This window comes from Thunnus thynnus, chromosome 7 (genome assembly GCF_963924715.1).
Source record: "Thunnus thynnus chromosome 7, fThuThy2.1, whole genome shotgun sequence".
In the NCBI taxonomy this organism is placed as follows: domain Eukaryota; kingdom Metazoa; phylum Chordata; class Actinopteri; order Scombriformes; family Scombridae; genus Thunnus; species Thunnus thynnus.
In genome coordinates, this window is record NC_089523.1 from 1,139,525 (window position 1) to 1,165,472 (window position 25,948).

The 25,948-nt window shown below is 38.6% G+C and overlaps 1 protein-coding gene across 2 annotated transcripts in view; it reads right to left on the bottom strand.

Moving 5' to 3' along the window:
- gal3st2 (galactose-3-O-sulfotransferase 2) overlaps window positions 1-25,948 on the bottom strand; it is a 42,059-nt gene continuing 16,111 nt past the window's right edge. Inside the window, exons 2-4 of one of the 2 annotated variants that reach the window (XM_067593759.1) lie at window positions 10,502-10,606; window positions 6,769-7,072; window positions 1-5,186 (exon numbers count right to left, since the gene is read on the bottom strand). In XM_067593759.1, coding sequence (XP_067449860.1) covers window positions 4,188-5,186; window positions 6,769-7,072; window positions 10,502-10,606 — 1,408 coding nt within the window. In that variant the 3' untranslated portion in view covers window positions 1-4,187. Of the gene's footprint in view, window positions 5,187-6,411; window positions 7,073-10,501; window positions 10,607-25,948 lie in introns of both variants that reach the window. The other variant, XM_067593758.1, reaches the window with a different exon arrangement.

Below are 25,948 nucleotides of genomic sequence, written 5' to 3' on the forward strand. Positions count from 1 at the left end.
TTCTGCACAGGAAGGATCAAAACCAAGAGTTGAAATCAAATATGATAGACCATAAATAGATGGTAGGAATTCAGTTGTGTGTAGCTGTGTCCCATATCAGGCTCCACCTTCTTGGAAGGACTCAGCCTATGAGAATGTGTCCATTGGAAGACTGATCCTCATAGCAGCCTGAATCTGATCCTCCTCCTGTAGATGTACAGAGGATTCATCTGTACATCACCAGGTTGTGCTCCTAGTCTCACAGAGACCCAAACTAATGATTGCACTCAGGTGCTCCTTAAGAGCTTTACAGTCTAAAAAAATGTACCTCCAGAAATTTCCACTGCAATAATCAATTTCATCTTGAACAGTGCCAGATTTTATAACTCATAACCTTGAAATTTCCGAGTAGTTTCTGTCTAATTTCTATTGAGTGGACCCCTAAATTGAAGTGAGTTGTTGCTGCCTAATTTCCAAGTAGTTTCTGCTTAACTTCTGGGGATCATACCAGCTTAACTTCCAACTAGTTTCTGTCTAATTTCTACTGAGCAGACCCCCAAATTGAAGTGAGTTGTTGCAGCTTAATTTCCAAGTAGTTTCTGCCTAACTTCTGCAGGCCAGTAAATTGAAGTATGATTTTTAACCATTAACATTCTCGGATATCAAAATGGATATATAGGAAATTTGTTACAAGGTTGGACTGATCTGCTGAAATTATACAGAAATTGGTGAGAATGTAAATGGTTAAAAATCATACTTCAATTTACTGGCCTGCAGAAGTTAGGCAGAAACTACTTGGAAATTAAGCTGCAACAACTCACTTCAATTTGGGGGTCCGCTCAGTAGAAATTAGACAGAAACTAGTTGGAAGTTAAGCTGGTATGATCCCCAGGAGTTAAGCAAAAAACTACTTGGAAATTAGGCAGCAACAACTCACTTCAATTTAGGGGTCCACCCAGTAGGAATTAGACAGAAACTAGTTGGAAGTTAAGCTGGTATGATCCCCAGAAGTTAAGCAGAAATTACTTGGAAATTAGGCAGCAACAACTCACTTCAATTTAGGGGTCCACTCAGTAGAAATTAGACAGAAACTAGTAAGAAATTAAGCTGGTATGATCCCCAGAAGTTAAGCAGAAATTACTTGGAAATTAGGCTGCAACAACTCACTTCAATTTAGGGGTCCACTCAATAGAAATTAGACAGGAACTACTCGGAAATTAAGCTGCAACAACTCACTTATTTACCATGAAATTTGAGGTGAATGCTGGGGTCATTTTGGGGTAATTTCAACAAAATTTCAAATAACTTACTTGCTTATTATATCTACTTACCATGAAAGTTGAGACAAATTTTGAGGTAATTTCAAAGCAATTTCAAAGAAGTTACTTGCTAATTACCACCTAATTACCATGAAATTTGCGAACCCGTAAAATGAAGTGTTACCGATTTCACTTACTTCAAATTGCAAATCGCACATTTTCTATCAATACAGAAACAATATCAAGCATACACAATCATAAACATATTTTTTCATCTGCATAAGTAAAACTCTCTTATGTTTAGCATTTAAGTATTTCAGAGGCAATTGCTAAATAATGCATCAATATTTGAATCATTAAATAATGAGGCAATTTTAGATCAACATACAAATCTTGTATCATATGTCAGCTAGTTAACTCTTGATAGAGTATATCACTTTCTCCTTTTTAATAAAACAGTCTATTGTAGGTCTTTTACTTTCCACCACTAGTTAGGTCTTTCATTCCCTTATTACCTGAATGCTGCACTGAATGAGGCATCACTCACTGTGACAATGTTTTCAATACAGTCAACTTGGTTCAAATATGGTGCGAGTGGCAAGGCTGTACCTGAAGAAAGTGGTGAGTTTAGTGTGACACTATTAACTACACAGTACTTAGTGTTGACTTTAGACAGTCCTTTCACTTGCATTGCCACTATGCAGGCTAGTGTATTCTCATCATACTGTATCTAGTGGTATGTCCAACAGAACCTGCTGTTCAAAAGGCAGATACTGAGACCTGTGAACCCAGAAGAACTGTGTTTACTGCTCTCAGTCTTACACTCGCTGTGCTCATTATTTTTACAGTCAATATTCAGCATACAGATTTTTTTCTAAAGAACAGAAACAGTGAAGAAAAGAAACAGTGATATTTTAAGATCATCATCAATCATTTAATGTCCTTTCTTGAACATGTTTTTTTGGATCAAAGTAAAGCTCAGTAGAAAACAGAATACATTTAGTATTCTAAGAATTAGAACACTGTATATAACAACACCTCTCTGATAAAAGAAAGGAAGATTTCTTTCCTGCTAAGTGACTCCATGGTAACTCCATTCTCAACACTAATTTCACATGAGAAAACAATAATGACAGAACATCAGCAGCAGGAGATCTCACCTGGAAACTAAGAATAATTTTTAAATTGTTTTGAGCTAACATGATATTCTTGTGCTAAACAACATGGTCTGAAAGTACAGTATTTAAGCTTCATGGAGAAAGCGGCATAAGAATGTCCTCATCTAATTAATCAGAAAAACATATCAATCTCATGTTAATAAATCAGAATTAACATTTGACGGAAATATGTATATGACATGAACATGTATGATTTGGACAGATCAGGCTTTCTCAACCTTTTTGGACTTTTAACCTGTTTTGGGTTCCAAAATTCTCTTAAGCAATTATTGTGGAGAGTAAAGATTCAAGATGTCCTGTCTGTCCATCCATCAACACTTTAGTCCAGATCAAGACATCTCAACAACTGTTGGTCAGATTGGTCAGTCTTTGGTTCCTTTTAAACCATGACCAGAATCTTTCCCTAACCCTAACCAAGTAGTTTTAGTTCCTCAAACTTAACCAAAGCTTTTTTAACTTTTATATGTGTTTTGAAAGTCAGTGGCAAAGTTCAGCGCCAAATCAGAAAACTCTCATATAGGTTGTTTTGGAAGGCAGTGACATGGACAACCTGTTTTGCCATGTACATTGGAAGACTTGTTTCACAGTGACCTAGTGCTCTAAGATGCATACCTCATAACTACAAGGCTATTATTCATGGTCAAAAAAAGGTGAATCCTGAAGCATGGTTCACATGTGCTGTCCGGACATCAGATTCTTCAGGACAACACAACTATTCCTTGGGTGTCACTGACAGGCCAAATATGTCATTTGTACAAAATATTGTCATTATCTGGTAGTAGACTGCCATGGTACTTAACATATTCATGATCCCCACTTTCCATACATGACACCACAAACATTCCTTCACTGCCAGGGCCAGATTACCCCGCAAGGGTGCCCTAGAACTGTGGGCCCCTATTGACACTGCCCCCCCACAATGTCCCTGGTTAGAGTCCAGCTGGGACCTTTGTTGCATATCAACCTTCCCTCATTTTCTGTCTTTCTCTGTTGTATCTATCTAATAAAGGCAAAAATGCGCAAGAAATACTTGCACAAAGTGCAATGTGTAGGATTTAGAGGCATCAAACAGTGCAGTTGCAGATTGCAACAAATTGAACCCCCCTCCCCTTCCAAGCATGTAGGAGAACCTACAGAGACCACAAAACTCTCATAAACGTGAAAAGCCCATAGAGCTAGTGTTTGGTTTGTCTTTTCTTCTGATTATACGCCTATTTAAACATATTTATGAATATTATATTCCATTTCTGCCAAGTCTGCTCTGCTAGATACCACTAAATTCTACACACTGCACCTTTAAACATTTTGACACAAGGTCATAAAAGACAGGACATTATGATAATGCAGGAGGCACAATAAGACCCTTATAACTTCACCATGTGTTGTAATTTAGTATATTACTAAAAAGAGCATTACCAAACAGATTTGCAAGTGATCAGATATCACAAACTAATTGCCACACAGTGGACTTGGGGACCTCTGGGGTACCTGAAGGTATGGGGCCCTGGGGCAGTTGTCTGCTTCGCCCAGTTGGTAATTCCCCCTTGTCTACCACCACCTTCGGGAACACCTTTATATGTTTAGCTTCACTTCTGGTAAGGCTCTAAGAATGGCAAAATAGTATGTAGTATGTTCCATCCAACACTTTCAGACCCTGCCACCTCTAGGGCTTATTAATGGCTAGGCATTAAATGGAAAAGCAGCTTCCTGTATCAGTACATAACATCAGAATAGTCCTGTCATTAGTCGAAGCCATCATTCCAGTTGCCACTCATGGCATTCTTGTTTTGTTTCCAGCTGCTGTGTGTGTTAACAGGGCACTTGCGGAGGCCTTTTCGTTCTTGAGATTTGGGAATTTGTGTTTTATGATCTGTCTCTGGTGAGCTTCCCTCACCCAGACCTTTTCCATTGCACCTGTTCTGTCTGAGCGTTGACGCTGTAGAGCAACCATCCTATTTGCTTGTCTATACTTAGCAGCTAGCTCAGGGAACTGCTGAGTGTACAGACGATCTGTGTACTGCAGTTCTGGAGTTATTAGTCTCTGACATTTAGTTTTGGTTTGTCTGTCTATGTGTGGATTTAGGTTATATCCCTGGATCACAGCCGCTCCATATTGGAATGGCTTTAACCCAGCATCTTTTATCTGGGATGGGTCGACTGCCCCTCCATCTTTCAGGCAGCTGATTGCTAGCTTAGCCTGAAGCTCTCTCAACTGAGATACTTCCCTCTTCATCTGCTCTTGCCCAACCAGACTATCCACTTTGTGCCAGAAGGTGGTGTTAAAGTGCAGGTAAATCCTCCAGTCTAAAGCATTCCATCTCTTGATTTTCTCTGCAGTACTAGGTAAAAGTGGGTGACGAGTTCGTTCGCTGCGACTGTTAAGCTTAAAGGAAACCACGTCATCCAGGGACCAGCAGAGGGCATGCTTAAGCAAGACCATAGACTCATCAAAGTATTCAGAAATAAGAATGAGGTGGAAGTCCTGTTCAATGGCTGCAATGGCCACACTGGCTCTCTCCTCCAGGTCTTCAGCACCAGCTCTAATGTTGTTGTCAAAGCCGAAGTCAAAAGACAGAATGTTGTGAGCGTAGTGGTTGTTGGTCACTGATGAGTTGTAGTTCTGCCAGCTGTTGTCCAGGAAGTCGTCCAGGCTGTGAGTCTTGTGAAAGGCTGGGATGCTCTTGTAGTAAATGTAAATGGACTCCATCATGGCCACAGGATGCCTCAGGATGGAGAAATAGAAGGTGTCCGCTGGCATCACCTTTGCTACCTGTAACATAACACAGGAATAACAAAATGGAAATTATATTTATTATTATTATTATTATTATTATGATCCACCAATGTTTAATCTAGCGCCATCATCGGCTCAAAATTTTAAGTTGTCTGATACTTTGGTTTATAACCAAATACCAACTAATTAGAGCCCATAAAATTAGTCCACTGGTGTATTTTTTGAAGAAATGCAACAACTGGTTTGCAACACAGTGAACACAGTCATTAATAATGCAGAGCACATGTTTAGATGAGCACTGAAAGGAAGTTTGTTTTAATATGTGGGTGGCATTCTGATTCAGAATATCTAACGTGTGTTTTGCTACTTTGTTATGCATTTGTCCATGTAAAGAGTAGATTGTCTGGACATTGTTTGCGCCTGAACAGCCGAAGCTGGTGTGTCCTTCAGGGCAGTTGACCTATCCTGAGGAACGCACCTGGCAGTGGAGAGCTGGCCAGTGGGGTGGGAGCTGGTCTCATGTATTCTCTTTTCGCTCCATTCTGTCAGTCTCTTACTGCAAGTGGGGCTCTTCCAGTAACAATTATGATATTATTAACAGTACTGACGGTTGTAATGTAAAGAAAATATACATTCACCGACACATGACATTTTCAGGAAGGTGATTATTCAACTCCATGTTTATTATTGAGGTCATTGTGCGTGGTGGTGGTGTACTGGAGTGCAATATATTGAAAAGTGGGTGGACAAAATATAAGAACACACATACACCATTGCATGTTAGTGCAATACTGTTGTATTGCACAGGTGTTCCTAATAAAGTGCTCAGTGAGTGTACATTAGTGCCACCTTTTCCATTAATGCCTGTCCCACAGCTGAACTGCACTATGATGTAACAGCGCATAAAAATTACATTAGTTCCACTGTCGCCTTTCAATAATGTATCTGTTTTGTAAACCATGGAAAACATGGCAGACCCTACAACCAAGACCTTATGAGTTCTTACAAGTTCAGGTTATGGGAAATTCCAGGTTAAAAGTTGCTAAATTCCCATAGCTATTAGGCTTGCAATGTGGGGGTTAGTTATTTAAACAACATCAGTCCTACACAGTGACCCCAGTTCCACTTAACCTATGTTTAGCCCTTAAGGGCTCACACAATTGGCCCATCATTTGGAGTCCACATGGATATGCATACAGTACAAAACAGGCATGACAACAGTTAAACCATATAACTTAAGTCATTTTGTAATGAAGCTCACCTCAGCTTTTCTAAACCTCATGTGGTTGCACATAATGTGGAACTCCCTCACACTTCTGCTGCTGACGCCCTCCACAAAATGTGAAGCAAAGGGGAATGGATAAAACAACTGGCTGTGTTTGTTCAGGGGGAGGGCAAAGGTCAAGTTCCTGCTTTCACCATAGCGATACAGGATGTTTAGGATGGTGCTACTTGCTGTTTTGTGTGTCTTGAGGAATACAATGTGAGACTTTGGCTGGCAGGTTACTTTATTGTGTTCACTTCTGATATGAGCCTTGAATAAACTGGGTGGAGAGTGGGTGTCTTTGCCTTTTCTAGTGCTGTGGAGGACCAAAGAACCTGGAAGTCCAGGGCTCACTTTGTTTCCGTGTTTGGGTAGAGGCAGCTTTCCAGCTGAAACTTTTCCTGCCTTCATCTGAGAGGCTGTGGCAAGGTTGATGGTTGTATCAACATATCTCGACAGGATATAATTTGATGGCTTTCCATATTCCTCATTCTGATGATGAAGATCTGTAGCTCTTTCTGTCTGTAGAGTCAATTCCTGATTCACTGCCAGTGCAGTCTCAGACTGAAGGCCGTCCCAGACATTTTGCAGAGTAGGAAACAGGTGCTGTTTACTAACAGTGAATCTCAGATGTGGGAGTCCTGTCAGCTTGTCATTCCTGGAAGAAGTCATAAAGGCAGTTAGTATGATGTAATATGATGTACCACATTGTAATATTTCACAACTGGGTTTCCTAAGTCTATTAGGTCATGACCCGATTTTTAGGTATCAAAATTCTCATGACACCAGAAGACTAACTTGTCATCTTGTCATGTGAATGAGAGTGTGGTTTACATAGAACAACAGAAAAGATGATATTTTAGACCTATGGTCCTGACTAGGGTTGGAGGATTTCCTGTGATTCTAAATGTATTACCTCCCAGGACTGTATCACTCCCAGGATTCCTGAGATTTCTCACCATGAATGAAATTTCATTTTATACCTATAACTTTGAATAATTAAGGAGGCACACTGCATTAAGTGGTAAATGGACTGCATGTATATATCACTTTTTACAAGTGTTCAACACTTTGCCTCTCGTTCACCCATTAACACACACTCACAAACTGATGGCAGGGAGATGTTCAGTGTCGTGCACAAGGGCACTTCGATATATGACAGGAGGAGCTAAGGAGGACTAATCTGCAATTAATGGACAACCCACTGTCCCTGCGTTCATAGAAGAAAAAAAATTGGAGACCTTAACTTGTAATTATGACTTCCGTACCTCCCAACAATGACTTACAGTCTCATTTTTAACACACTTAATGCATGCTTTATTTTGATAACTGTTACCAAACATGCTGGTATCATAGTATTTATTGTAGATGCGTCACAAATTTTGATAGGTGTTACTTCCATGTACAGGAAATTGTGACACTAGAGGATCATTTATATGAACAAGACCAAAGTGCTGACGAAGGTGAGGTGTTGCTCTATAGACAGGCGAATTGAAAAGGAGTCTTCTCATTGATGGTGTTTTCTGCTCAGTCAAGAATAGATTGAATGACACAGTTATTTTATGGCTAACTACATATAGTTAACCATAAAATGATGTTTACTCTAATGATTGAATGGAAATTGAATTGATATTGATATTGAATGATGAATTTTTTTTTTTATAATTCTTTAGTTTACATGGTAGTAGATCAATTTCTTTTCAGAATACTGTTATCTTTTAGGTGGAAGAAACATAACGTAAACCATACAGAATTATCTGATCCTATACTTACTTACTCTGCTATCCTTATCGGTTTTAATCTGTTAAATTAAGTTAAATCTATTTTATTTGACATGGACATCACAATAGCATTGGAACCGCAAAATACAAATATAGCTGCAAGCAGCAATTTGCAGGTTCAAACCTTTTCGTACTCAACAGAAGGAAGCAGATCAATCGTTGAAAATTAAAGCTACAAGCAAAAACAATTGGGTTTCAAGCTTCACAAAGGTGAGCATAGTTCTTTTTAAAGAAGAAGACCAATCACATACTTGTCTCATCATCAGAAAGCCTGCAGCATTTCAATAATTTCACAATCAAAGTCCTGCCATTCACCCCCCCTTCATCAGGTTTGAATGAAACTTGGTGTGTGTGTTCAGGAGATAGTGTTGGATGTCTCCAGTAAGTTTAATCAGGATTGCTCAAAGGCATCTTGAGTTATGGGCAAATATGTGATAGGCCACACCCACTTGCACCAATCAATATGGCATTTCAGATTTTGGTTAATTCTCACCCCAAAGCATGCACACCAATTTTGGTGAAATTCTGTCCACCATGTTCTCATTTACATGTTTGTGGCAGTTTTGGGGCCCCCTATTGGTCAAGTTTGAAATGCTTGGGTAGACCTATTCCTAATCATGAACTGAAGGTATATACCAAGATTTATGATGATTGGAGGAATGGTTAATGACTTATGGCCAATATCTGCTATGCCCCATCATTTGGAGAAGATGTTTTTGTTGATGTTTTTCGACAGATCTCATTTAGACATAAAAATAGAAAATACCAGAATATACCAAATTTGGTGCTGATAGAATCAAAATTCAAAAACTTGAAAAAGTTTTTCAGTATGTGCAAATTAGCAAAAAATCCATCATGGCAGACTTTTATGGTCCATGAGGTGGTTTTGTACACCTCACTTTTCCCTTTTGAGTACATTAAGCTTGACTTGTGAGTCAAGTCAGTCGGACTTACGTTGTGAAAGGTGTGGCCTTTCGCACTAGAGAACACCCAGTAAATATGTGTAAAGTTGCTGTATATCATGTGTAGACCACACCATGTAAATTTCATGTCAATCGGATGACATTTGTGACATAAGGCTGACTTCCTGTTGCCATTGGGGGGGCTATGACTATGACTCAATATTGACATGTAGATGTGGTCAGGCCTTGACTCTTATCAAGCATGAGAAATGTGATGCAGATTGGACAATGTAAAGCAGAGTTACAACAATGTCCTATTTAGTACCCCAGACATATTTTGGGCAAAATTGATCAGCACTCCACATCAAGGGCATTCCATGAAAAATAAAAAGCTTCGCAATTTAACATCGCAAAGGTCTTCAGATGTAACCTACTAAATTTGAAGTTGCTAGAGTTAAATCTCTGGGAGGAGTTCGTTAAAGTACAATGCCTGTCAATAGCTTCACTTTATGAAAAAAATGCAAAGTAGATTCAAAATGGCTGACTTCATGTCAGATTTAGGGTATGGCGTCTATGTCATATTTAAAGGTGGGGGCTTTGACTTAGAAATTTTCTAGGGGGTGCCCTCGAGTCATTTTGCCACACCCAAGCCCATGGCCCATATCAGATATCAAGTTATGTCACTTCTGATGCATGTGCAAAGTTTTGTGAATTTTCGAGCACCCCTGGCACCTCAAAATTGTCCCTTCAAATAATCCCTTCAAAAACAATAGGTTCCTCACACTTTCTGCTGGGTCCCAGGCACTTTCATGCTTGGGCCCTAATAACAACAACAACAACAACAACAATAATAATAATAATAATAATAATAATAATAATAATAATAATAATAATAATGCCTTCAAAAACAATTTGCAGATATTATTCACATGTCAGAGTGGTTATAGGATAGTGTGTGACATCTTAGTGCTGACCTAAAGTTATACTGTGTGGAGTGAGTGACAAAAAAGCTTGCTATGGATGTCTAGCTGTATTGTTAGGGCGATTATCTGCACTTGATATCCATTTGTTGAACACCACTCTGTACTCTGATTCAGGGTGGAGGCCTGACTAAGCCTCTTATCCATCCACCTGCATAGTTTTGTTTATTTGTTTGTTTGTTTGTTTTCATTTTTCACACTCCAGTTAGTTTACACTTATTCTGAAACATTGATCTAGACATGATACTGTATTTATCATATAAAGAACTGCATCTCAATTTCATTGACAGTTGTGTGGTAGTAATAATGAGATTTGAACAAGTGTTTTGGTTTCTGGATATCAGTCAGTTTGACTTTGGTGAGAGGCTTGCAGTTATTGTTCACCCAGAACTCAGACATTTGAGTGTTGTGAGTATGACTTTACCTGGCTTGGCGGGCGACAAAGGTCTGAATGGCAATGCAGACCACGAGCAGGATGAGTAGAATCCACAGAGAGTGACGCCTGCTGCACAGCACTCTCCTCACACACCTGCAGGGGATACACAACACATGCACACACATATACACACACACACACACACACACACATGCAATATGATACAGTTTGATTATATATACTACCGTATTTTCTCTAATAGTGGCCAGGGCCTTTATTTACCTCAACTGCAGAGGGCACCAGGCCTTTATTGGAAGCAAGCTTATTGCTTTATTCCTAATTCCCTCTGTTTGATAAGTATATTTGCTCATATTTTAGTACAAAGCCTCCCTGTTTTCTGATCTGCTTCCGTTTGCTCTGTTAAATATTTGTTGCTGCATTATGCTATGAATAAAATTAAAAGCCTTCATTTCCCAACTTTTATTGTGAAACATTACACAAACATTTCAATATAACTTGTGTGAAGTATGACCGGTCAAGTATGGGAGGGGAAATATGGCCAGTGTCAGTTAAAAACTAAACAAATCTGAGGTAATGTTACGCTGGACATAAACATTAATAGCCAGTTAACAGCACAGTAAAATATCAATCAGCTGTCTCTCTGGCTCCAAGCTAACTTTCTTCCTCCCACCTCCAGCTAGCTGTGCTGTCCTCTTGTCAGCTAACAGGAGCCCATGTTTCTGTTTTTTCCAGTATCTGATCCTTTTCAGGTCAGTGTCAAAATGTATTGCAGCTTTCGCTCCTTAATTTTCTTCCGCATTTTCCAAAACTCTCTCTTTGAATTTGACATTAAACTTCCGTCTGGTGGGTGTCATGTTTGCTCTCTACAGTGTTGTGGCATTGGTGTTATGGAAAATCTAGTCACTGACACTTGCAAAAGGTCCTATATGGTACTTCAGTTATAGCTACCACTATCTTGTGGCACTTGTACATTACTAAAAACCACAGTCACATTATAACAGGCACCAAGAGGAGAGGGGTGGACATTTCTTTTCATTTGATAACGTTAAAAGTAAAGTTAGGCTTTGATGTCGGTTTCCCGACTCATTTTCAAAAAAGACGAGAGAAAAAGAGGGAGAGGGGGCTAGAGATTGAATAAAGAGATGGAGCTGGTAAGAAAGCAGTGAATCAGATCAATAAAAAAAAATATTTACTTGTTTCACAGTGGTTACTTTCTGGAGCATAAATAAACACACGCACATCACCGTACAACCCTGCAACGGTGCACAGCAACACCTGATTTGGCCTGAATACGGCTTCAATCCATCCTTGTTTTTTCCCTCCCTGGCCTGTATTTGGGGCTGGCCTTTATTTGTTCGTGTCGACCACACGCCCGGCCATTATTGCAGGCTTTTAATTGAATACTGACCACTATTAGAGAAAATATGGTATATACATATATAGTATATATACAGTATATATAGCAACTACTGTCCTTTTCGTCTGCAGACTTTCTATATTTAAACGACCAGTGTGTAAGATTTAGGGGGATCTATTGGCAGAAATGGAATATAAAATTCATAAGTATGTTTTCATTAGTGTATAATCACCTTTATATCTACATAGGGAGTAGGTCCTCTTCCACTTGTTTATTTGTTAGGATCCCCATTAGCTGTGCCCTAAAGCACAGCTAGTCTTTCTGGGGTCCGCATTTAAAAACATACATTAAACATTACAGTCAACACAAATGGCATACAAAAGACATGTATTAGAGAATAATGTTAATATATATGAGTAGAACTTACACAAAAAGGGAGTGAAAACCGGCCTTCTGTTGCCTGTCTAGTGGCATATGTATATGACTCTAAATTGTGTTTTAATTGACTGTACTGATATATATGAGTAAAACTTACACAGCAAAAACTACAAATCAGCATATGCATAGCATCCTACAAATATGTTGTTCCTAGGTGTGTCCTTATTTGATTTTTAAACACTGATTTCTGTGTCAATTTAGTCAGTGACAGTGGTAAAGAATTCCATGTTTTCATTGCTCTATATACTACTGTGTGTTTAAGGAAATTAGTATTTGCCTTTGGGAAGTGAAAACCAGCCTTCGGTTGTCTGTCTAGTGAATGATTTGAACCAAATACTATGATTTTTGTTTTGGATATGTTAAGTATCAATTTGTTTTTAAAAATCCACTTTCCAATAATATCTAGCTCCCTGTTTAAGATGTCAGTCAAATCAGCAAGTGTTGTTGCTAATGCATGTACAGTATTGTCATCTGCATACATAGTTAATTTAGCATTTTTTAGTATGAGAGGTAAGTTATTGGTAAAAATGGAATACATAAGTGGGCCTAGGCAGCTCCCTTGCGGAACTCCACATTCCACAGACATGCTATCTGAGTAACCTCCATTAGAGAAGACTCTCTATTTACCAGATCTATTTACCAGATAGCTTTCCATCCAGGCAACTGCAGATGGTCTAAATCCATAACACTCAAGCTTTTCAAGAAGAGGCTCATGGTCAATAACATCAAATGCTGCCGTAAAATCTAGTAGGACTGCCCCACATATCATTTTGTTGTCCAGATCTGTGTATTTGCACTAAAGCTGTGCATGTAGAGTGTCCCTTTCTGTAAGCATGCTGGAAGTTTGTTATCAGATTATTTACTGAGAGGTATTCTTGTATTTGATCAAATATTGCTTTCTCAAAGATCTTACTTAGTGCTGGTAACAAGCTTATGGGACGACTATTAGGACCACTAAATGATGTTTTCTTGTCTTTGGCAGTGGAGTAACTTTTGCTTCTTTCCAAGCCTGTGGAAAGATTGATTGTTTCAGGCTGGTATTTAGTATGTGACAAATTGGGTGTGCAATATAGTTTTTAGCCATTCTAATCAGTTTACCATCGATATTATCAATCCTTGTTTATCATTACATATTAACTTTATTAATTTGTCGACTGTTTCTACTTTTAATTCACTGAACTCAAAATTACAGGTTTTATCCACCATATTTTTATGTTAAATATGGATAATCTATTGTCTGGCCCATGTGATAATTCTCTCCTTAATTTATGTACCTTGCTTCTAAAGTAATCATTCAAGTAATTTGCAATTTCTTTGGGTTTTGTTATAAAGGTACCCCCACACTCAATAATGTAGGTTGTGGAGAGGCGTTTCTTCCCATTATATTATTTAATGTACTGCAAAGCTTTTTCCCATCAATCTTTGTCCTGCTTAACTGTCAAGTATAATATTGTTTCTTTTTCTTCTGATTAAGTTTTGTGACATAATTCCTCAGTTTACGGTATTTTTGTCTGTCAATTATACAACCACTTTTTTGTGTTGTTTTCTTTGCCTCGTTCCCCTGAGCCATATATCCCTTTAATTCCTCATCAACCCATGGCACTCAACAAGACCTAACCATCAGTTTCTTAACAGGGGCATGTTTGTCAATAATTGGTTGAAACTTTTTGAGGAATAGTTCCGGTGCTCCATCTGGTTCTTTTTCATTATAGATGTTTGACCAACATATATTACTGACATCCTCCAAGAAAGCTTCTTTAGAGAACCTCCTATAGGACCTTTTGTATACAACTCTTGGCTTAGCTTTGGGTACTTTACTTTTTCTTGCAATTACTACTACATTATGATCACTACAACCTATTGGAACTGACACAGCCTTAGTATATAAATCATCTTCACTCAAGTAAATATGAACGATACACGATGATGTGTTGATACTGTTGGGCCTCAAACCATAATTGATAGTTATTGCAAATAATCAACTGTGTTCCTCACAGATCCAACAGTTGGTGCCCTAATTATTGATTAAGGTTAACAATATCTTGATTTCATAATTCATAATTATCTATGATAATTGTGAATTATTGCTAATAACCAAACACACTACTGCCCGTCCCAACAATACCCTTGTTGTTAGAACTTAATCTAGTTGGTTGTAACACCATTTGTTTCAAACAGCATGCGTCAGTTATGATAACCAATTGATGTTTTAAGGGACAATTATGTGATCAATATTTAAGTCTCCTGTAAAAACAACTTCCATATTCAATTCACACACTTTATCTAGCATCTCACCCATAGCTTCTAAATAATTGCGGTTTGAGCTTGGTGGCCTATAGCAGCAGCCCACTTAAATGGATTTAATATGAGGTAAATTAACTTGTAGCCATAATATCTCAATTTCATTATACATGAGATCCTCCCTCACTTTCACAGGAATATGATTTTGAACATAAAAAGCTACACCGCCCCTATACCTGTTCCTGTCCTTTCTGTACAGATTATACCCTTGCACACAGCTTGATCATTAAATGTTTTATCCAAATGTGTCTCAGATATTGCAAATATGTTAACTGTGTTTGAAAACAAAAGATCAGTAATTTCATACACTTTGTTCCTTAAACTACAAATATTCAAATGAGCAATCTTCAAGCTTTTCTTTGGAAGTAAAGCATCAATAGACATGAGACATGAAATATATTTCCCACCCTTATTTTACCTTCATATGTTGTGTGTGTTAATGCATATTGTTCATGTCATCAATTGGAAGTTCCCTTTCTTTCGCTTTAAGGCCGTTTGTGGATGATCAGTTTGTCATATCGTATAAAAGTAATGTCCCCTCTTTCTCTGGCAGCCTTCATCTTAGGATGCAGCTCCTTTCTCCTCTGCCGAACTGAATCAGGATAGTCCTCATTTATAAAAATGTTTGATCCTTTCAGCTTTTTTGCATTGCCCAAAACTCTGTCTCTGTCCTTGAGCCTAAAAACTTCCCATTAGAGGTCGAGGTCTGCCAGAGATGCCTTCTGCTGCTTTAGACACTTTTCCAGCCCGTTGAGCTTGTTCTATCCCTATGGTGTGGGGATCCAAATCCAGTTTGTCCCTGAAAAATGCAAGCATCTTCTCTTCTGATTCTGACCACCTTTCGTTCTCAGTCTCAGGGATACCATCAATAATCACATTGTGGTGCCTAGACTGACCATCAAGAAAGTCCACTTTGGTATCCATTACAATCATTGATTCTGCCAGTTTATGTATGTCAGCTTCATTTGATTTACAATTCAATGACATACTAGTACTGCCAGTTTTCAAGTCATCTACCTCCTTTTGTGTAAATTGGAGGCTGACTTTTAATTCTTGCAGCTCTTTCAAAATGGCATCCATTCTTGTGTTAGTCATGTCTTGCTGTTGTAGCAGTTCTTTCTAAAAAACCTTTCTGTTGCTCGAGTAGATCACGCATCTGTGCCTGTGAGATATATTGTTCATTGTCTTTTTCCTTCTCCTTTCCACCAGCCATCTTGGCAGCTTGGGAAAGCCTTTTGCTGTAGGCCCCAACTGCACTGAGGTAAAAAAGTCCAACTAAATCAGATTTCGGTCTAAATTTCCTTTTTGTGTGTTGCAAAAACGCACTTAAAACCACTTGTGAGATTTTGGTGGAGGAAATAATGAAGATTGAGAAGATTTCTGGCAGATTATTTCCACAGGTTCTGCAGCACAGGAAGCAGGAAGTTTTATGGAGGCCGCCATGGTGCACAGCCATGTTTCTACAGTAGCCTAGAATGGACAAACCAAACACTGGCTCTAGGGAGGGCCCTTCGCATTTTTCACAAGTTTCACAGACACTGTAGATTCTCCTACACGCCTCAAAGGGAGGAGTGAGGGGGAGGGGTATTCAGTTGGTTGCAATCTGCAACCTCACAGCTAAATGCAACTAAATCCTACACACTGTTCCTTTAAGCACTGTGCAGTTTTTGTTTTGGAGTGGAATCTTTAAATGGATGAACATGTCAAGAGATTTTTTCCACCACTGAGATCCTCCCAGAATATTATGAAGTGATTTTGACAGCAGCTGCAGATGGATGGCAACCCTGTGTGGAGACTTGGTTCAGAGTGGAGGTAATAACAGCATGAGAGAACACCCTGTAACCTTTTGCCATTGCAGCTCTTCCAGCGACTTCGCACTGCCTCTGGGTGAAACAGAATATCAAATTATGATGGAATGAATTTTCCATTTTAGCAGACAGAAAACCACAGTCTCTACTCATAGTGTTTCACCAATGACGAATCTCCTGATCACCACAGTTAGATACACTGCTTTTCCTCAAATAAACAAACTTGTTCATTTGTTTCGATTTTTCTCCTTTCTTTACTTTTGTTTCATCCAACTGTATTTGTTTTTTTACACAGTAATTTTAATTAAAGACTGTGGACTGAATAATTAAGTAGTCTAATTGTATAATATTAATAAAAATGACCCCAAGCTGCAATTCTGTTGTTCAGGAGTTACTGGCAATAAGCATATTACTCAAGTCATTATTTTTACTGATGTTTGACCTGAAGTAAATTGAACTTTTTTAAAAATTAATCCAATCCAGGTTTAGAAGATACAGCTCTATAGCAAGGTTTGGCACCTTTATCAGACACTCTGGAATGTTCTGTGGACATGCTCACTCACCAGAGTGTTGACACTGGATGTACAAAACCCCAGATTACCTTTAATGACAATGCTCAGATCACTGCCAACATTTTTTATATTATTATAAGTATCTGTGCTTAACAACTACTGTTATCTGATGAGTTAAATAAAGTTTGTGGTCATTCTTAAGTACAAATAAGCCAAGAGTATTTGTTAAATAAACTCAGGTTGTTGTCATTATAGTTGATGCCAAACAGGCAAAGCAGGTAACTGTCTTAGGGCACCAGACTCCCAGTGGCCCTGGCCCCTTTAAGTCTCAAGTTTACCGAGTCAGTTGGTTTGTAACAATTTTGAAATATGCACCACTAAAATACAATATAAACTGAAATGCTACAGGCCATAAATCCTGTATTTTTATTTTATCCTGAGGCCTTGTCTGACAGAGGAGCCCTTGATTAGCCAGACATCATACAGTAGATGAACTCCAAGAAAATCAGGCGGGCCTTGTGTGTCCAAGGCCATTAGATTCCTAAACTATTTTTGCTTAAATTAGGCAGCTAATACTATACTTGCCACTCACCATTGTTTAATAAACTCACATTACAGCCACTAACAGAAATTAAATTTAAAAATTCAAGGACCCTACCAGAAAATACAATTGTACTTTTACAATTACTTTTAATTATCACACATCATCAATGAAAACATTTTACAGTTGGCCAATGATTCAGGGAGTTCTCTATCTAGGAAAGTATTGAGGGAGTTCAGTCTGTATGTCATCACTCATGCCCTGATTCCAGTTTTTATCGAACTGACATTTCAGAAGAATGACATCACTGTACAGAGTGTTGTGTAGGGTAGTGAGAGTCTGTACGACACAGTCCTCAGTCTTGGGATATATGTCACTGGAGAATAATGTTATGTCCACTATGTCAACAAATGATGGAAAGTCCCTCTACAGTGAAGTGTCCATAAAACTGCAAAATCTGCATGTTCTGCATTGTCCACAGCTAGTGAAATAAGGGTGCTGACTGGTTGTTTGAGAACTGAATTACAGTAGCAGCTATGTTTGTCTACTACAGCTAAATTTTAACTCTCCATAATATTGTCATATAGATTAAATAAAGACTGTTGGAGCAGCAGGGGCTGAGATATCCTAACTTTTAGTCTCTGTAGTCAACCAGCACTGGATTCAACACTTCCCATAATGCAACTCTATAGTGTCTATTAGTTAGAAACTTACTGCCTGAAAAATGTCTACATCTTTCAAACTAGATGTTTGTAATTTTCTGTTTTAAACTTGCGGTGTCCAAATCCAAGCTAAGATAGCCCTGAGGGGTGTTCCATCAAGCTGGCTAACGGGATAGCCTGGCTTATTTCGATAAGCCTCACTAACTTAATTGAGAGATCTGTTCCATCACCGTGGCTTGTATGAGTCCCAACTCAGTAACCATGGTAACTTCAGCAGAACTAGCCTGCTCCGTGGCAGGCTGACGGTCAAGCTTAATTTAGCTGTGTGTCATAGAATGTCCAATGGACGGAAACAGACTCTCAAAAGATGGTTCCATCAAGTGTCTTTTCACACTCGCAACCCTTTTAATTAAAAGCTTAGTATTCATAATTTAAGAAATAAAAGTGTGCCAGCATTATTTTGAAGTTATTTATTTATTCATTCACCCATTTTGTTCAAGCTGTGAAGACAAAAAGAAAATTAAATAAGTCCAAACCATGACCTTCTGCTGTGTTTAAATGTATACAGTGGAAACTGCTTATAGTGATCACAGTTACAGTGATCAGCTGCTTATATGGATCAAAAAGCTCTGAGACAGAATCATTCCTATACAACATTTATGCTGTTTAAATAAGTCGCCTATAGAAATTAAGCAGTCCACCCACAGTGTTCATTTTGGGTCTCTTCATACATGACAACATATGGAAAAACATTTTAAACCACGTAAATCTATTTTCGTACACTACTCCCATGATAAGCGGCTGCTGCTGTGTGCACACTGAAATCATGACAGAAAGTCATTTTCTACCAATGACAAACGTAGTCTCCCTGAAACTTATGACAATAAAAGGGGGGGGGGGGGGGGATTTAAGTAAATTTCACTGCTATCTTTGCCTTTTAATAGATGGTATTCTACATGACAAATAAAGAAAAAGAAAAGGTTATAATAATCATCATAATAATCTAACCTTTAGGCCATCACTACCCACCTACAGGTAAACAACTGATCTGTCATCAATTTTGCGCCAAATCATCTCCTTGATCTTGTTAATTGCAGTAGTTTTGCCTTTTTTGGTGAAAACTCCTTTATATTCTTCATATAGTTTCATCTGCAGGTTTGTTCTGCGGCAGAGAAGAACACAGCACTAGTTTTCTCTTCTTTTTGCGACATAGTATCGTGTTTTCGACAATCAACTGTTCTGGGATGCTTATGTACTCCGTGCACTCGCACACTTCAAGCTTATTCCAGTCTGGCTAGACTTAGCGTTGACTCAACATTAATTTTAGCATTGTCATTGTCGGCTTGAGCCTCAAATGAAAGTTGTCGTTAATTCTAGCCAGGCTTTTTCAAGTAGGTGCAGCTTTCTTAAGACTGACATACTTAGACTGCGGAATGCTGCGAACCTTATGGGTTATGATTTTTAATAGTGTTGACATCATAGGTTGGATTTTGCTAAATCAAGACACTTATACTAAGTTTGGTATTGATAAGCCATTCAGAGACAACATGATAGTTTATTGAATATGCCATTGCCAAATTTTGCATAATTGAAATGTCATCCCTCAGCAAAATCAGTGAGAAGACCGGCCATAAGGGACTGAATACATGCTGACGTGCTACGGTAAGCATATTGTGTCATTTCCTGTTGCCGACTGTGGTTACTGATAGTGTTTTTGCTGCTCCCAGTTCAGTTAACTTTGCTATATTTCTCACTACTGTGGATAAACACCTGCTGTATATTTAAACGTACACTAGTTCTTCTTAAGCACTTTTAGCTCTCTCCTTCTTTTACCGACTTTTCTCGCTAATCCCACAGTTGTTAGTTATCTTTAGCTCAGCAGTTAGCTTAGCAGCTAAACCTAGTGAAACAGTTAGCGATGGCTTCTCTCTCTCCCTCTCACTCTCCTGCTCTATCTTGCTCAGTGAGTCAAATGTTTATTTATTCCTCTGCCTCCTTTAGTGAAAACGGTATGTGTAATAAATGTAGTTTATTTGCAGTGCTGGAGGCGAGGCTCAGTGAATTCAAAGCGCGGCTCTGCACCATGGAAAACCAATCAGTAGCTAATGCAGTTAGCCAGCCTCCAGTATCCAATGTGGGCTGACCTAGCGTAGCTCCTACTCCCCCGGTAGTTCCCAAGCAGTCGGGAAGCCAGGGTGGCTGGGTGATTGTCCGAAGGAAGTATAGCCCTAAGCAGAGGCTCATGGTTCACCACCAACCAGTTCATGTTTCTAACAGGTTCTCCCTACTCAGCAACACACCTGCTGAGAAACCAACTCTGATTATTGGCAGCTCCATAGTCAGAAACGTGAAGTTAGCGACAACAGCAGCCATAGTTAAATGCATTCCTGGGGCCAGAGCGGGTGACATTGAATCAAATTTAAAATTGCTGGCTAAGGATAAATGTAAATATGGGACAAGTGTTATTCACATCGGCAGGAACGACTCTTAATTATACCAATCGGAGGTAAGTTAACTAAAATTAATGTTGAGTCGGTGTGTACATTTGCAAAAACAATGTCGGACTCTGTAGTTTTCTCTGTGCACCTGCCAAACCTAACCAGTGATGACATGTATAGCTGCATGTCATCATTCAACCGCTGGCTGTCGAGGTGGTGTCCAGCAAATGATGTGGGCTTCATAGATAATTGGCAGACTTTCTGGGGAAGACCTGGTCTGAGTAGGAGAGACGGCATACATCCCACTTTGGATGGAGCTGCTCTCATATCTAGAAATATGGCTGAGTTTATTAGTAGACCAAAACCATGACAACCCAGAGTTGATGCTCCAAAACCACACAGAGACTGTGTCTGTCCCCTGACCACTTAAATCACTTATATCCAAAGTAAACAGAAGAGGATTCATTCATAAAAATCTATTAAAAATTAAAACCAATACTACAGTACTACAACAAAATAAGAGAATTAAATGTGGACTCTTGAACATTACATCTCTGTCATCTAAAGCCGTATTAGTAAACAATTTAATCTCAGATCATCATATTGATTTATTCTGTCTTACTGAAACCTGGCTGTGTCATGAAGAATATGTCAGCCTAAATGAATCCACTCCCCCAAGTCATATTAATACTCACATTCCTCGAGACACTGGCCGAGGAGGTGGAGTTGCAGCCATTTTCAACTCAAGCCTAATCATCAACCCAAAGCCTTGTTCTTAGTCTTTCTCAGCCAACCTGGAAAACTTTACAGCCAGTTATATTTGTTATAGTGTACCGTCCTCCTGGCCCGTACTCTGAAATCCTATCTGAATTCTCAGAGTTTTTATCAAACTTAGTCCTTAGTACAGTTAAAGTAATTATAGCAGGTGATTTTAATATTCATGTGGACGTCGATAATGATAGTCTCAGCACTGTGTTTATCTCATTATTAGACTAAATTGGCTTCTCTCAGTGTGTAAATAATCCCACTCACTGTCTTAACCACACCCTCGACCTTGTTCTGACTTATGGGATTGAAATTGGACATTTAATAATTTTTCCACAAAATCCTATTTCATCAGACCATTACTTGATAACTTTTGAATTCCTATTACTGAATTACACGCCATTAGAAAAAAAAGTCTTCACCAGATGTCTATCTGATAGTGTTGTAGCTAAATTTAAGGAAGCAATTCCATCAGTAATGAATTCAATGCCATGTCTCAATACTACAGAGGACTTTTATGCTAATTTTAGTCTCTCCCAAATTGATAATCTTGTTGATAGTGCCGCAGGCTCATTGCGAATAACACTCGAGTCCATCGCCCCTTTAAAGAAGAAGATAATAAAACATAAGAGGTTAGCTCCATGGTATAACTCCCAAACCCGCAAATTAAAACAAACATCGTGAAAATCTGAAAGGATTTGGCGTTCCACCAAAGTGGAAGAATCTCGCTTAGTCTGGCAAGATAGTCTTCAAAGATATGGGAAGGCCCTCTGTAATGGCAGAGCCGCCTATTACTCAGCATTAATAGAAGAGAATAAAAACAGTCCTAGGTTCCTTTTTTGATTCAGGCATTTTAGCCAACTATATACCTATATCTAATCTTCCCTTTCTCTCTAAGATCTTTGAGAAAGCAGTCTCTAATCAGTTATGTGACTTTCTACAGATCAATAGTTTATTTGAGGATTTTCAGTCAGGATTTAAAGCGCATCATAGCACAGAGACAGCACTGGTGAAAGTCACAAGCGACCTCCTAATTGCATCGGACAGGGGATTTCTCTCCATACTTGTCTTGTTAGATCTTAGTGCCGCATTCGACACAATTGCCCATCAAATCCTTTTACAGAGACTGGAACATTTAATTGGCATTAAAGGAACTGCATTAAGCTGGTTTAAGTCCTATTTATCAGGCCTATTTCAGTTTGTACATGTTAATAATGAATCCTCCGTGAAGGCAAAAGTTAGACACGGAGTTCCACAACGTTCTATGCTTGGACCATTCCTATTCATCTTGTATGCTTCCTTTAGGTAATATTATTAGGAAACACTCCATAAATTTTCATTGTTATGCAGATGATACCCAATTATATTTATCAATGAAGCCTGATGAATCCAATCAGTTAAACAAACTCCAAGCATGCCTTAAAGACATAAAGACCTGTATGACCTGCAATTTTCTACTACTAAACTCAGATAAAACTGAAGTTATTGTGCTTGGCCCTAAACAGTTTCTAATGATATAGCTTCTCTGGATGGCATTATCCTGGCCTCCAGCACCCCCATAAGGAATCTGAGAGTTATCTTTGATCAAGATACGTCCTTTAACTCCCACATAAATCAAATTTCAATGACTGCCTTTTTTCACTTACGTAATATTGCAAAAATCAGGCACATCCTGTTCTAAAAAGATGCAGAAAAACTAATCCATGCATTTGTTACTTCTAGGCTGGATTATTGCAATCAGGCTGCTCCAACAAGTCTCTGAAGACTCTCCAGCTGGTCCAGAATGCAGCTGCATGTGTACTAACAAAAACTAGAAAAAGAGATCATATTTCTCCCATTTTAACTTCACTGCATTGGCTTCCTGTAAAATCTAGAATAGAATTTAAAATCCTTCTCCTAACTTACAAAGTCCTTAATGGTCAGGCAGCATCATATCTTAAAGAGCTCATAGTACCGTATTACCCCACTAGAACACTGCACTCCCAGTATGCAGGCTTACTGGTCGTTCCTAAAGTCTTTAAAAGTAGAATGGGAGGCAGAGCCTTCAGCTACCAGGCTCCTCTCCTGTGGAACCATCTTCCAGATTTGGTCCGAGGGGCAGACACCCTCTCTACGTTTAAGAGTAGGCTCAAAACTTTCCTTTTTGATAAAGCTTATAGTTAGGGCCAGCCAGGCTAGCCTTGGATCAGCCCTTAGTCATGCTGCTATATGCCTAGACTGCCGGGGGACTTCCCATGATGCACTGAGCTCCTCTCTCCTTCATTGCATGCATGTACCATCAATGCATGTTACTAACTTGGCTTCTTCCCCAGAGTTTTTTGTGTTTTCTCATCTCGCAGGAAACCCTGGGTTGCAGACCGAGCCTTCGCAGTCCTTCACAGTTCTGTTGGTGTCCTTCCCTGGCTATTGCTGCTGTTATTGTTATTGTTATGACTGTTGTTATTCTGTCTTTTGTTGTGATTTGGCGCTATATCAATAAAAATCGATTGATTGATAAATTGATAAGCAGTTAGTGACTGCCTGACCATTAATCAGCCATGTAATACATTTCAATTGGGTTTATGTGCTAACCACAGTACTGAAACAGTTCTTCTCAGGGTGATCAACGACCTATAATTAGTAAATAGTAATAATAGTGAAGTGTCTACATTATAGTTATTAGATTAGAGTGTTAAAGTGACAATTTGTGTATCTCTTGGTAACTTTATATCTAGGAAAATTTACATCACAGTTGCAGCTGCACAGATGCAGTATGTTACCTCTAGACCACATAATCCAGAAACACAATGTATAATTATTCAAATGACACACAGTTGTACTTATGCTTGTCCCTAGGGGACGTAAACCTTGTTAAGTCACAGACATCCCACCACTTCTTGCAACTCGACACAGACAAAACTGAAATTCTTCTTATTGATTCTAAAATACTGTGTCGAGAAGTGTGTTCTCATCCATCTTCTGCCTACCTGCAGTACAACAGAAATCTGTGTGCAATGGTTTAATCTGAATTTATGTCCCAGAGTCACATCCCCAACACCACAAAAACTGCCTGTTATTTTAAAAAATATCTCCAGAATAAGAGGCTTCTTGTCTTAGGCTGATGAAGAAAAACTGTTGGACTGTTGTATCATCCAGGTCTGCCTAAAAAGTAGGTGTGTGCCCGAATACAAATACGTTACTCGTCAAAGCACAAATAGTGGAGTTATTTTTTGCAAACATTTATTTCATACAAATATTTTAAAAATTATTTGTTTTCAGGAAGAAAAAAAAAGTCACCTATCAGCACACAGGTCGGTTACATCACTGTCTCTCTCCTCTGCTCCCGTTACGTCTATCAGCAGATCTCAACTACGGGAGTCACATAAACCTGCTACATGACGCACATTTCCTTATTTGGACATCACTCCTGGAGTTGGGGATGTTCACCAGAGATTAAGCTGAGCTACTGACACAAGGGAAGTGCTCCCAAGGGACTCTCCATAACCTGTTGTTCCCCTTCTCCCTTCCACAAAGTTAGGTTGTAGAAAATAGGCAGTAAATGAAAAGTGCAAAGCAAGAATCACCTTTGAAGTTCTTCCCTTCACATTACACTGTGTACTGTCTTTGTGTTATGGGTGTATAAATAAGTAGAGGTCTGCCTGCATGTTGGTGATGCATTTGGTTCTAGCTCAGTAGTCAGCGCAGTCGTCTATGATCTGGGAGAGTAGATTTCAAGACATGCTGTGGGGACCTTCTTTGTAAAATAGTTTATTCATAAACACTCATTTTAACATTTTAATGTCTTAAAATTAAAAGCATAATAAAAATAAAAACTGGATTTTTATGGCTATTTCCACTTTTATTCAAATACAAATACAATTTTGCTGCCTCAACAAATATAGATAAAAATACAAAAATACTGGGCCCTCTGCACATCCCTACTGAAAAGACTGAGATTCACATAAAATATACAATATACAACTTATACCACATCCCCCAACAAGTATCCCAACAAGGACAAATCTGATCATATTTCACTTGTTATTAGATCCTTGTATTGGCTTGTGGTTAGTTTCATGATTTATTACAAAGTTTTACTTTTACTTTACAGCCATGCTCCACACAACCTCTCTGACCTGCTTATCCTATGACAAACCTCTCAGCACATCTGGCTGGGGCTCTCTGGTTGTTCCAAGAGAGAAATCTAAATTTGGTGAAGCAACTTTTGGTTTTTAAGGGCCTAACTCTTTGTCAGATTGCATTTGACGTGCTCCAACATTAACATTGTTAAAAAGCAGACTGAAAACATTCCTTTTCTCATGTGCAATGGATTAATTTTGAATGTTGTTTGTGTTTAAACTTTTTATAATCTCCTCTGGAATGAAATGTGCCATATAAATAAAGTTTTGCTAGTTTGCTTGCTTGCTGTAAAAGAAAAGAAATAGTGGTCAGAAATGTGACATTTTGAGTAGCTTGAGATCCATTCCATATGTTAATATGCATTATTACTGTTTAGCATGTGCAGATACAGATTATTAAATCTGTATGTAAACCAGTAAAACGCAGAGAAAAACATGATTTTCAATAATAATGTAAACAACAGAATCACAGCCTTAAAGCTGTTGATAAAGATTTACATTAAACTTTGATAGATGAAACTTCAAGGGGTCACC